The 14,691-nt window shown below is 37.5% G+C and overlaps 1 protein-coding gene across 4 annotated transcripts in view; it reads left to right on the top strand.

Annotated features, from left to right (window-relative positions):
• Positions 1-14,691, top strand: part of FIP1L1 (factor interacting with PAPOLA and CPSF1) — a 259,017-nt gene that overhangs the window by 29,509 nt on the left and 214,817 nt on the right. For 3 of the 4 annotated variants that reach the window (XM_053703971.1, XM_053703969.1, XM_053703968.1), the window contains exons 7-9: positions 393-523; positions 2,285-2,394; positions 8,549-8,645. In XM_053703971.1, coding sequence (XP_053559946.1) covers positions 393-523; positions 2,285-2,394; positions 8,549-8,645 — 338 coding nt within the window. The remainder of the gene's footprint in view (positions 1-392; positions 524-2,284; positions 2,395-8,548; positions 8,646-14,691) is intronic. The other variant, XM_053703970.1, reaches the window with a different exon arrangement.

The raw sequence follows: 14,691 nt of genomic DNA, 5'->3' as shown, positions 1-14,691 counted from the left end.
GGGCTGCAAACAATACTGTTAGTGTATAGCTACCTTAATCAAAGTGACGGTACCTGATTCATGTAATTCAGAGAGATGCAAAAATCCTGACATGTTTTTAGATAATTGTCTGTGTGTGGAGAGAGGTAAATAAATAACAGGTACACATTTCCAAATCCTGAAATCCAAACTTTTTTTTTAATGAAAATATGTTTTTATATATATATATATATATATATATATATATATATATATATATATATATATATATATATATATATATATATATATATATATATATATATATATATAATGTGTGTGTGTAGAGAGAACATTAGCAAAGTTTTCCAGTTTCCTGCGGCACATGCACTTTCTGTTACCTATTTTTATTTAAATATATTTTATTTTTGTAGGGGCGGATCTCTCGGACTATTTCAATTATGGTTTTAATGAAGATACATGGAAAGCATACTGTGAGAAACAGAAGAGGTTAAGGATGGGCCTGGAAGCTCTTCCTGTTACCTCATCAACAAATAAAATAACGGTATGAGTATTATATATATATATACACACACAGTTGTATGCAAAAGTTTAGGCACCCCTGACAATTTCCATGATTTCCATTTATAAATAATTGAGTGTTTGGATCAGCAATTTCATTTTGGTCTATCAAATAACTGAAGGACACAGTAATATTTCAGTAGTGAAATGAGGTTTATTGGATTAACAGAAAATGTGCAATATGCATCAAAATGAAATTAGACAGGTGCATAAATTTGGACACCGTTGTCATTTTGTTGATTTGAATACCTGTAACTACCTAGCACTGATTAATTGGAACACACAATTGGTTTGGTGAGCCTATTAAGCCTTGAACTTCATAGACGGGTGCATCCGATCATGAGAAAATGTATTTAAGGTGGCCAATTGCAAGTTGTTGTTCTCTTTGACTCTTCTCTGAAGAGTGGCAACATGGGGGCCTCAAAACAACTCTCAAATGACCTGAAAAAAAGATTTTTTAAATATTATGGTTTAGGGTAAGGCTACGAAAAGCTATCGCAGAGATTTAAGCTGTCAGTGTCCACTGTGTGGAACATAGGGAGGAAATCGAAGACCACAGACCCATTTCTTGTAAAAGCCAGAAGTGGCAGGCCAAGTAAAATATCGGAAAGGCAAAAGATGGTGAGAACGATTAAAAACAGCCCACAGACCACCTCCAAAGACCTACAACATCATCTTGCTGCAGATGGTGTCACTGTCAACAATTCAGCGCACTTTGCACAAGGAGAAGCTGTATGGGAGAGTGATGCGGAAGAAGCCTTTTCTGCACACACGCCACAAACAGAGTCGCTTGAGGTATGCAAACGCACATTTGGACAAGCCAGCTTCATTTTGGAAGAAGGTGCTGTTGACTGATGAAACAAAGAGTGAGTTATTTAGTCATAACAAGGGGCGTTATGCAGGGCGGCAAAAGAACACAGCGTTCCAAGACACACACTTGCTACCCATAGTAAAATTTGGTGGATGTTCCATCATGCTGTGGGGCTGTGTGGCCAGTGCCGGTACTGAGAATATTGTTATAGTTGAGGGTTGCATGGATTCCACTCAATATCAACAGATACTTAAGAATAATGTTGAGGAATCAGTCACAAAGTTGAAGTTACGCCGGGGCTGGATATTTCAGCAAGACAACAACCCAAAACACTGCTCAAAATCTACTCTGGCATTTATGCAGAGGAACAAGTACAATGTTCTGGAATGGCCATCCCAGTCCCCAGACCTATCATTGAAAATCTGTGGGGTGATTTGAAGCGGGCTGTCCATGCTCGGCAACCATCAAACCTAACTGAACTGGAGATGTTTTGCAAGGAGGAATGGTCCAAAATACCTTCATCCAGAATCCAGACACTCATTACAGGCTATAGGAAGCATCTAGAGGCTGTTATTTCTGCTTAAGGAGGCTCTACTAAATATTGATGCAATATTTCTGTTGGGGTGCCCAAATTTATGCACTGGTCTAATTTTGTTTAGATGCATATTGTATATTGTATATTTTCTGTTAATCCAATAAACCTAATTTCACTACTGAAATATTACTGTGTCCTTCAGTTATTTGATAGATCAAAATGAAATTGCTGATCCAAACACCCAATTATTTATTCATGGAAATTGTCAGGGGTGCCTAAACTTTTGCATACAATTGTGTGTGTGTATATATATATATATACACACAAACATGTACATACCTTGTTTTTCTTTAACATGGCTTCATTATTTTTTTTATTATTTTTTCATTCCTCTGAAGGTTCAGCAGGGCAGAACTGGAAATTCTGAGAAGGAAGCAGTATTGCAAACAGTAAAACAAGAGTTCACGTCTCCCACTTCAGTATTTAAATCTGGCACTCAGCCACCAAGGTGGGTACACATACTGCAGTTTGCAATTAAAGAATACAACATAAAAAAAAAAAAAAAAAAAATTCCATTATAATGCTTATGGCAACTGTTTAAAAATTTGTTTTACTTAGACATGTAAATATCTATAGAAATTATACTTTTTAATGCGTTATTAACCCCTTAATGACCGACGTACGCCATACGTCCTGAGAAAAATACACTTAACGACCGAGGACGTATGGCGTACGTCGTCGGTCTGGAAAGCAGCTGGAAGCGATCCTGATCGCTTCCAGCTACTTTCCGGTTATTGCAGGATGCCTCTCTGCACCGGACATCGATGGCCGCATTCATTGGTGGGTGGGAGCTGAAGTGGGAGGCGGGTGGGAGCTGAAGTGGGAGGCGGGTGGTCGGCCATCGATGGGTTCCAAGGCAGAGAGGGGTCGGGGTCATCGGGGGCGCCCATAGACGTGCGCAGGGACGGAGGGCGGGCACGGGGAGGGAGTGGGTGGGAACCACTACACTGTAGAAAATAAAAGTTTTGTAAGTGGGAGAAAGGGGGGAGGGAATGCCCCTTGAAATAAAAAGAGGGATCTGGGAGGAGGTGGGGGTGTGGTCTTGGTGGGGGGAAGCTACACTACAGAAAAAAATAAAATAAAAAAAAATTATTATATAGCTGCCAGTACCCAATATGGCTCCCAAGAAGGTAGAGGGGGAGGTTAGAGAGCTGTTTGGGGGGGTGGGATCAGGGAGGTTGGAGGCTAAGGGGGGACTCTACACAGCAGCATATGTAAATATGCTTTAAAAAAAGCAATTGAAATGCAAAGATTCCTTTTATTTTAGTACTGGCAGACTTTCTGCCAGTACTTAAGATGGCGGGGACAATAGTGGGGTGGGGGAGGGCAGGGAGCTGTTTGGGAGGGATCAGGGGGTGTGATGTGTCAGGTGGGAGACTGATCTCTACACTAAAGCTAAAATGAACCCTACAAGCTCCCTAATTAACCCCTTCACTGCTAGCCATAATACACGTGTGATGCACAGCGGCATTTAGCGGCCTTCTAATTACCAAAAAGCAATGCCAAAGCCATATATGTCTGCTATTTCTGAACAAAGGGGATCCCAGAGAAGCATTTACAACCATTTGTGCCATAATTGCACAAACTGTTAGTAAATAATTTCAGTGAGAAACCTAAAGTTTGTGAAAAAGTTGACTATTTTTTTTTTTATTTGATCGCATTTGGCGGTGAAATGGTGGGATGAAATATACCAAAATGGGTCTAGATCAATACTTGGGGTTTTCTACTACACTAAAGCTAAAATCAACCCTACAAGCTCCCTAATTAACCCCTGCACTGCTGGGCATAATACACGTGTGGTGCGCAGCGTCATTTAGCGGCCGTCTAATTACCAAAAAGCAACGCCAAAGCCATAAATGTCTGCTATTTCTGAACAAAGGGGATCCCAGAGAAGCATTTACAACCATTTTATCCATAATTGCACAAGATGTTTGTAAATGATTTCAGTGAGAAACCTAAAATTTGGAAAAATTTAACTTTTTTTTTTTTTTTTTTATTTAATCGCATTTGGCGGTGAAATGTTGGCATGAAATATACCAAAATGGGCCTAGATCCATACTTTGGGTTGTCTACTACACTAAAGCTAAAATTACCCCAAAAAGCTCCCTACATGCTCCCTGATTAACCCCTTCACTGCTGGGCATAATACATGTGTGGTGCGTAGTGGCATTTAGCAGCCTTCTAATTACCAAAAAGCAACGCCAAAGCCATATATGTCTGCTATTTCTGAACAAAGGGGATCCCAGAGAAAAAATTACAACCATTTATGCCATAATTGCACAAGCTGTTTGTAAATAATTTCAGTGAGAAACCTAAAGTTTGTGAAAAAGTGAACGTTTTTCTTTTTATTTGATCGCATTTGGCGGTGAAATGGTGGCATGAAATATACCAAAATGGGCCTAGATCAATACTTTGGGATGTCTTCTAAAAAAAAATATATACATGTCATGGGATATTCAGGGATTCCTGACAGATATCAGTGTTCCAATGTAACTAGCGCTAATTTTGAAAAAAAGTGGTTTGGAAATAGCAAAGTGCTACTTGTATTTATGGCCCTATAACTTGCAAAAAAAGCAAAGAACATGTAAACATTGGGTATTTCTAAACTCAGGACAAAATTTAGAAACTATTTAGCATGGGTGTTTTTTGGGGGTTGTAGATGCGCAACAGATTTTGGGGGTCAAAGTAAGAAAAAGTGTGTTTTTTTTTTTTCCATTTTTTCCTCATATTTTATAAAAAAATTTTATAGTAAATTATAAGATATGATGAAAATAATGGTATCTTTAGAAAGTCCATTTAATGGCGAGAAAAACGGTATATAATATATGTGGGTACAGTAAATGAATAGGAGGAGAATTACAGCTAAACACAAACACCGCAAAAATGTAAAAATAGCCTTGGTCCCAAACGGACAGAAAATGGCAAAGTGCTGTGGTCATTAAGGGGTTAAGAGAACTCCCCAGATACTAAGTAAATACTTTTTATTATATTCTTAAATGACAAGTAGCATGTTAAATACTATGCAAATACATCAAGCAGTGAGACATCTAAAGATGGTACATTCATTTTAATGACCAGATCATACCTGGGCTTCTTCTATTGACTATCCATAGAAAAGAAGACTTTTGTAGTCTCTAAGCTGCTATAACACTGGTACTTTGTAAGAATATAGAAATGTAACTAATTTCCAGCATAATAAGTGGAAGCAAGTGTTCATATTCCTTTACAGCAGACTGGTGTTGGAGCTAGTTCCTTTGACTCATTTTAGGTTCTCTGTAAAGGTTATATTTTTTTGTATAGAAATCTTTATATTTAGTTTTATTTGGGTCCCCTTACTACAAAACACAGGAGGGTAACAAAGTCTTGATTGTTGCTTTTGATTTAGCTAATTTTATTAAAATTAGGGTTTCTATATGTAAGTAAAATGTGTTGATAGAATTACAGCATTAAATGTCTGCTAGTGTGTAACATATTTTTTACTGATTTCCCTAAACTGCTTTTGGCTTTATAATCTGCACATATCTTTTTCTGTGCGCAGCATAGGAGTGAACCAGGTGCAAATTAAATAGAGCAGTTTATATTTTTTTTATTTCTCTTTATTGTTAAGTCCATACAAAATTGCTTAAAGGGACGCTGAACCCATATTTTTTCTTTCATGATTCAGATAGAGCATGAAATTAATAAGCAACTTTCTAATTTACTCCTATTATCATTTTTTTCTTTGTTCTCTTGCTATCTTTATTTTAAAAGCAGGAATGTAAATCTTAGCAGCCAGCCTATTTTAGGTTCAGCACCATGGATAGCGCTAGCTTTCTGGAGGCTGACATCTACCCACCAATATGCAAGCATAACCCAGGTTCTCAACCAAAAATGGGCTGGCTCCTATGCATCATATTCCTGCTTTTTAAATAAAGATAGCAAGAGAACGAAGAAAAATTGATAATAGGAGTAAATTAGAAAGTTGCTTAAAATTGCATGCTCTATCTGAATCATGAAATAAAAAATTTGGGTTCAGTGTCCCTTTAAAGTGACAACATGGAGCAAATTAGATTTAAAATTGTATGATCTATCTGAATAATGAAAACAATTTTTGTGTTTCATGTCCCTTTAATAGCTAAATAAACTTTAAAGTTGAGATCGATGATACAGATCAAGATGTGTGAATGTTTTTCATTTAGATCAGGAGAGTTTGACACTGGTCCTAAAAGGCTGGGCACATGCTAGTGTGTTTGTTTCCCAAGAATAATAAAAAATGTTGAGGCAGAATGGCTGAACTTTGCTCAAGTTGGGAGACTCTAGGTACATACTAGCATAATAATAAGATTCCCTGATGTGCTAGAGCATTTTGTTATTTTGCTAGTGTTTCCTGGTACTGTGTAATGCCTCGCAAAGGGAATAAACACATAATTAAAGTTTGAATAAATTGTGGGGACATAGGAGCGCCACCCAAAGGGGGCTTAAGTGTTCTGGTGGAAAAGCTAGGCCTAAAGAGATTATCAATATGGGTGTATAATGGCCAAACAATACATAATACTGTATTACTAAAGAGCGTAGAAATAACACATAATACTGTATTACTAAAGAGCGTAGAAATAACACATAGTACTGTATTAATAACACATAATACTGTATTACTAAAGAGCGTAGAAATAACATAGTACTGTATTAATAACACATAATACTGTATTACTAAAGAGCGTAGAAATAACACATAGTACTGTATTAATAACACATAATACTGTATTACTAAAGAGCGTAGAAATAACACATAGTACTGTATTAATAACACATAATACTGTATTACTAAAGAGCGTAGAAATAACACATAGTACTGTATTAATAACACATAATACTGTATTACTAAAGAGCGTAGAAACAACACATAGTACTGTATTAATAACACATAATACTGTATTAATAACACATAATACTGTATTATTAAAGAGCGTAGAAACAACACATAATACTGTATTACTAAAGAGCGTAGAAATAACACATAGTACTGTATTAATAACACATAATACTGTATTACTAAAGAGCGTAGAAATAACACATAGTACTGTATTAATAACACATAATACTGTATTACTAAAGAGCGTAGAAACAACACATAGTACTGTATTAATAACACATAATACTGTATTATTAAAGAGCGTAGAAACAACACATAATACTGTATTACTAAAGAGCGTAGAAATAACACATAGTACTGTATTAATAACACATAATACTGTATTAATAAGGAACATAGAAATAGGGTGTAAAATACAGGCAATAAAGAATATATAAAAATGTTGTATTTAAAAATGGTTTTAATCCAAGGAATATATAGAACAAGATAGCTAGAACTATGCAATCTAGCAGAGTTATTCACAATCTAGAGTAAAATGTTTAAAAGCAACAGTGAAAACATATGTCAAACATATGACAAAATAAGGGTATAACAAAAACAACAATAAAGAAATGAATGTTGTTTATGAATCTATGCTCAGATAAAGGGACGTCCCATATATAAAGCAACAATATAGTAACAAAGTCTATACAGTCACAAAGAGTAAAAAAATCCAGTGAAGGTCCAATGTGGAAGGGTCCAGAGAACAGAGTGGAAAATACTTTTTATCCAGGGGAGGAAAATCTTTTATCCAAAACTTCTGGTTCAGGGTAAGAACATCTAAAGGTACCTGTGGAAGAAAAAACAGATTCACAAAAAAAGCTAGCTAAACTAAAAGGAAAAGTTCTCACCATATACAAATAGGAACTCGGGCTGGTATGTCACAGGAGGTCAATGCGTTTCGGCCAACAGAGGCCTTTATCAAGACTAGTAGTAGTCAGGTGGCCGTTTTTTATAGTGAGCTTGTGTGCTTTGCTCTCCTGGCGTTGACGATTATTTTTGTTACATAATTAAAGTTTGGTCAGGAGATCCATTGCATTGACATTTAAGTGCTGGGCAAAGCCAACACATTGCAGCTACTGATCATATTTTAATGATTTAAAGCAACTTTGTGGAGTTAAAAGGACAGGAAACACCTTGCAGTTTCAATACTTTTTTGTTGTTGTGTTGCTTATAATAATAACTTAATATCTTAACTTTTTAAAACAAATGAACATAATTTTTACTGCAATTATTTTTTATAGCCAAACTCCACCTACCATTTCCCTAATTTGTAGGAGACAACCTGGGCTTTAGTTCAGACATGACTAGCCACTGTCATACAGTTAGTATGAAATGCATTGTTTTGCAGTTGTTACCCGATAAAGCCAGTTAGGCACAGGTCGTCATGGTGCATTTTGAGGTTCGACAATTAGAAATTGCTCAATTTTCAGAGTTAAATTACGTGAAAAGTGGCAATATATTTAATCAAACTTGTTTCATTATGCACAACTAAGTATATAAAAAAGTCTTGAGGTGTTTAAACACATAAGAGAGTGTTGACCTATTTATGTACTATAGTATTATTGACCTAGTATGTCCCTTTAATCCATGAGTAAAATACAAAATACCTGAATGCATGTCTTTAAGGATTTATTAAAGCGGAAGTTTTAATAGCGTCTCACTAAATTTTCATCTTAATCATTACTGTATTGTCGTCTGTGTATTACAGCAGAAAACCTTCAGGCACAATTGATGTGATAGGACAAACAACTACTATCACTCGAGTAGAAGGAAGGCGGCGTGGTGCCAATGAAAGCAATATTCAGGTATTGTATGCTTTTTTTTTCTAATGTTCTACAAAAACATCACTGCATCAAAGCAACAGTGTACTGTAAAAAATTTTCCTTGTATTTCCAATGACTTGTTATACCAGCTGCAGAGTATGTATGTATGTATGTGTGCTGCAGAGTATGTATGTATGTGTATATATATATATGTGTGTATATATATATATATATATATATATATATATATATATATATATATATATATATATATATATATATATATATATATATATATATATATATATATATATATATATATATATATATATTTATATATTTCAAAAGGGGGGTACCGGACAAATGGTTGATATAAATACAAAATCTTACACTGATAAACTATTAATAGTATAATCGTCAGTAGTGCAGACCCTATATATCATATTATAACAATAAACTATAAGAGAAGAAATAGAACATATGATTCAATGAACTATATGAAAGATAGGGAGTCAAGCACTCTTTTATAAGCAAATCAAAAGATTTAATATCTTAAAAATGTAGTTATGTCACCAATAATCAAGACATGTATACCAACACATGACATCAATTTTGTCCCTGAAGGTGTGCACACCTAATCAAAATAGCATAAAATATGCTTAATGTTTATAAATATTCCAAACACACTACACCCTAGCTGCACATGATACCCAAAATAGTATAAGGGCTAATATCAGGCAGATAACAAATGGGATCCAAATGTGATGGAATATTAATAATGAACAGCTAGCACACAGTGGAAAGTAATATCAGCAGTCCCAACTAAAGGGCATAATATTAGAACGTTATGCATATGATATGAATCATTCAGAAAGACCTCTAGCATACTACACCCTACTGTGCTCGGTACCCAAGAAATTACAAGGGATATTTACCGGACAGAAACAATTTTGGGATCTAAGTATGATGAGGTGCCTTATGAGTGGCATACAAATGATCCTATCATAGCAAAAGTTGTAACAGCAGTTGCTTGCAGGTATATACAAACAGATACATGTCAGAAAAGACAAAATTGTTAACAGTTCATACGTAGCATATCCAGTATAGTGCAAACAAGATCAAACCAGGCTGACTCTCCACAAAAGGCGGTTATTGCAAAGTTCAGTTATTATCCAGATATTAAATCTTTTGATTTGCTTATAAAAGAGTGCTTGACTCCCTATCTTTCATATAGTTCATTGAATCATATGTTCTATTTATATATATATATATATATATATATATATATATATATATATATATATATATATATATAAAAAATATTTTTTTTTTTTTTCTTTTTTAAGACACAAGTCCACAGATCATCTTAATTACTAATGGGATATTCACCTCCTGGTCAGCAGGAGGAGGTAAGGAGCACCACAGCAGAGCTGTTAAATAGCTCCTCCCTTCCATCCCACCCCAGTCATTCTCTTTGCCTACGTTAGTGATAGGAAGTGGTAAAGTGAGGTGTTAGAAAAGATTCTTCAATCAAGAGTTTATTATTTTTAAAGTAGTAAAAGATTGTGCTGCTTTGTTCTAGGGTGTAGCCGTAGTCCATATCAGTCTCTTCAGTAGGGCATTGGTGGCTTTAGAGCAATGGGAACTTGTGGGATATAATTCTCACTGCGCCTCCCATACATTGATGCTGCCCTAACCCTGATGGCTTAAAGGGACACTGAACCCAAGTTTTTTTCTTTTGTGATTCAGATAGAGCATGCAATTTTAATAATTTCTAATTTACTCCTTTTATCAAATGTTCTTCATTCTCTTGATTTGTTTATTTGAAAAGCAAGAATATTAGTTTAGATGCTGGCCCATTTTTGGTGAACAACCTGGGTTGTCCTTGCTGATTGGACAGCACCAATAATCAAGTGCGGTCTATGGGTCTGAACCCAAAAAAATGCTGGCTCCTTAGCTTAGATGCCTTTTTTCAAATAAAGATAGAAAGAGAACGAAGAAAACTTGATAATAGGAGTAAATTAGAAAGTTGCTTAAAATTGCATGTTTTATCTGAATCAGGAAAGAAAAAATTTGCGTTCAGTGTCCCTTTAAAGGGACATGAAACCCAAATTTTTTCTTTCATGATTTAGAAAGAGCATACAATTATAAACAGCTTTCTAATTGACTTCTATTATCTATTTTGCTTCATTCTCTTGATATTCTTTGCTGAATGCATATCTAGATATGCTTAGTAGCTGCTGATTGGTAGCTGCACATAGATGCCTCCTGTGATTGGTTCACTGTGTGCATTGCTATTTCTTCATTAAAGTATATCTAAAGAATAAAGCAAATTAGGTAATATAAGTAAACTGGAATGTTGTTTAAAATTATATTCTTTATCTGAATCGTGAAAGAAAATATTTGGGTATAGTGTCCCTTTAAGTAAGATTACTCAGGCTTTATCTTTATCCACAGGGCTATGTAAGGGAGCGGACCTCATAAACCTGCTGGGCTGCCCTGCTGTCGGTGCAGATTTTAAAGGTAAGTGCTGACTTTTTTATTCTGGGGTCAAAAGACATTAAACTCAGAGGAAAGTGTGCACTTTAATTTAATCAGTTAAACATATAAGGCTCATTTGATAGGGGCTCTTTATGTTTGGGACATCAAGCTCTCTGTATTTGGAGGGTATTTGGACAGCTATAACTGCAGGCACTGGGGCTGGGAGTTAAGCTTGTTTAAATTTTTCCTATGGTGGTTAAATTTTCCTACGACTTAAACAAATAGATAAGCCGGTCGGGAGTTGAAAATACAGTAACGCCCATGATGGGCGGGGCTTCGAATTTGCGCGCTTCCTGTATCTGCGCAGTATTCAGTTCTTCTTCTGTTGTAGAGCGTGTCACTAGAACCCCATGGTTTTCTATGTTTTAAGCAGGCGGTTTTAGTTCTCTGTGTTCCGGTTTTGTTGCTGCTGTATTCCCGGATTGTTTCAGTTCCACAAGTGGGGATAGTGAAGTCTGGCTGGCAGTTAGGCGCCTCAGCAGAGTTGCTGAGGTGTAGGGGTGTCTAAATACAAATTAATTCATTTTTATTAGTTTATAGTTTTTTTGGGTACGTTTTTTACAAGTGCAGTAAAAAAGTTGCACTTTTAAATTTAAAGAACCAGTAGCGTTTTTTGCATTTTAACTTTTTTGGGTAAAATTAAAGTTTTTATTGCATGATTATACTATTGTGATTCAGTATGGACCAAGGAGACTTGCTCCTTGTGTGTTGATGCAAATGTGGAACCACTTATCCCTTTCTGTCCCTCATGTATTGAGAGGACTTTAAACTATAGGGAAAAGATTTTTTCTGAGCAAAACTTTTCAAAGGCGGATGCTTTCTAAGAGTCTAATGATGAGGTTCAAAGTATGCCGCAGCTTTCTCCCCAAGCGTCCCAAAATTTACCCTTCTGCTATAGCTCCCGCTGGCATTACTTTAAAAGACATTGCTTCTACCATTTCTGATGCATTGTCTGCTTTCCCAATGTTGCAGGGCAAATGTAAGAGGAAAACCAGACATTCAGTAAGTTCTGATGCAATTGTTGCAATTTCAGAGGTACCCTCCCAAGGCCATGAAGATGAGGGTACTGCTGTATCATCTGAGGGTGAAATCTCAGATTCAGAAGGTTCATTGCCTCTGACGGACTCAGAGGTTGTAACTTTTAGGTTTAAGCTAGAACACCTCCGCCTGCTGCTCAGGGAGGTTTTGGTTACTTTAGACGACTGTGACTCCACGGTTGTGGTTGCCCCTGCGAAGTCTAGTAAATTAAACAGATATTTCGAAGTTCCTTCTTACTCAGACGTATTTCCGGTTCCAAAGCGAGCTTCCGAGATCGTTACTAAGGAATGGGCGAGACCAGGCATTCCCCTTTCTCCCTCCCCTATTTTTAAGAAGATGTTTCCCATAGCTGACTCTTTCAAGGATGCTTTGCAAACGGTTCCTAAGGTGAAAGGAGCTGTTTCCACCTTAGCAAAGAGAACTACTATTCCCATAGATGATAGTTGTGCTTTCAAAGATCCTATGGACAAGAAGTTAGAGGGTTTACTTTAAAAGATTTATGTTCACCAGGGTCTGCTATTGCAGCCAGCTGCGTGCATTGCTATTGTCACTAGTGCAGCAGCATATTGGTTTGATGCTCTGTCCGAGTCTCTCAGGACTGAGACTTCTTTGAAAGAGATCCAAGACAGGATAAAAGCTCTGAAGCTAGCTAATGCTTTTATTACGGGCGCTTCCCTTCAGATTATTAAACTGGCAGCTAAGAGTTCAGGTTTCTCTGTCCTAGCCCTCAGAGCCTTATGGTTAAAACCTTGGTCTGCGGACGTGTCATTTAAGTCTAAGCTTCTAGCGATTCCTTACAAGGGGAAGACCTTGTTTGGACCTGGCCTGACGGAAATTATCTCTGATATCACGAGAGGTAAGGGTCATCTCCTTCCTCAGGATTAAGAGAAACAAACAAAAGGGACGACCGAGTAATTTTCGTTCCTTTTTAATTTTCAAGGGAAATTCTTCCTCTTTCTTCTTTAATCAGGAACAATCTAAGCCTACATGGAGACCCAACTAGTCTTGGAACAAAGGTAAACAATCCAAGAAGCCTGCTATTGAATCCAAAACGGCATTAAGGACATGCCCCCGTTCGGGACCGAATCTGGTAGGGGGCAGACTTTCCTTCTTCGTTCAGGCTTGGGTTCGGGACGTTCAGGATCCCTGGGCAATAGAAAGTGTCTCAGGGATACAAATTGGAGTTTAGAAGTTTTCCTCCCATAGGCAGGTTTCTTCTTTCATGATTATCTTCAGACCAATTTTAGATCTAAAGAGTCTAAACAAATTTCTCAGGGTTCCATCCTTCAAGATGGAAACTATTCATTCCATTCTTCCCTTAATCCAGGAGGGTCAATTCATGACAACTGTGGATTTAAAGGACGCATACCTACATGTTCCTATTCACAGGGATCATCACAAGTTCCTAAGATTTGCCTTCCAGGACAAACAATTCCAATATGTGGCTCTTCCTTTCGGCCTGGCCGCTGCTCCCAGAATCTTCACAAAGATTCTGGGGTCTCTGTTGACGGTACTTCGGTCACAGGGCATAGGGGTGGCGTCTTATCTGGATGACATTCTATTCCAGGCGCCATCTTTTTAACAAGCAAGATCTCACACCGACATAGTGTTATCTTTCCTGAGAACTCACGGGTGAAAGGTTAATTTGGGAAAGAGTTCCCTAGTTTCAGGTACAAGAGTCATTTTCTTGGGAACCATTATAGACTCCTTGTCCATGAAGATTTTTCTGACAGAAGTCAGCAAATCAAAGTTTATGGATACTTGCCGAGTCCTTCAGTCCACTCCTCGGCCGTCAGTGGCTCAGTGCATGGAGTTAATAGGGCTGATGGTGGCGGCAACAGACATCATCCCGTTTGCTTGTTTCCATCTCAGACCTCTGCAGTTAAGCATGCTCAGGCAATGGAATGGATATTATGCAGACTTGTCTCCTTGAATAACTCTGGAACAGGAGACAACAGACTCTCTTCAATGGTGGTTGTCTCTGGATCATCTCTCCCAGGGAACCTGCTTTCACAGACCATCTTGGGTGATTGCATCAATCATCAAGGAGGAACGAGGAGTTCCTTAGCAATGACAGAGGTAGCCAAAATAATTCAGTGGGTAGAAGCCCACTTTTGTTACCTATCGGCGATCCACATCCCAGGGGTGGACAATTGGGAGGCAGATTTCTTGAGCAGGCAGACTTTTCATCCGGGGGAGTGGGAACTCCATCCGAAAGTGTTCTCAAACATAATTCTCAAGTGGTTTCAACCGAAATTGGATCTCATGGCGTCCCGACAGAATGCCGAGGTCCAGGGACCCCCAGGTGGAACTGATGGATGCTCTGGCGGGTTCCTTGGAACTTCAGTCTAGCATACCTATTTCCTCCGTTTGCTTTTCTTCCTCGGGTAATGTTTGCTCGAATCAAACAGGAGAGGGCTTCGGTGATCCTCCGGCCTGGCCTCGCAGGATTTGGTATGCGGATCTAGTGGAGATGGCATCTCTACCACCCTGGAGACTTCCGTTGAGG

This window comes from Bombina bombina, chromosome 2 (genome assembly GCF_027579735.1).
Source record: "Bombina bombina isolate aBomBom1 chromosome 2, aBomBom1.pri, whole genome shotgun sequence".
NCBI classification, from domain to species: Eukaryota; Metazoa; Chordata; class Amphibia; order Anura; family Bombinatoridae; genus Bombina; species Bombina bombina.
This window is presented reverse-complemented; position numbering and strand designations above follow the sequence as displayed.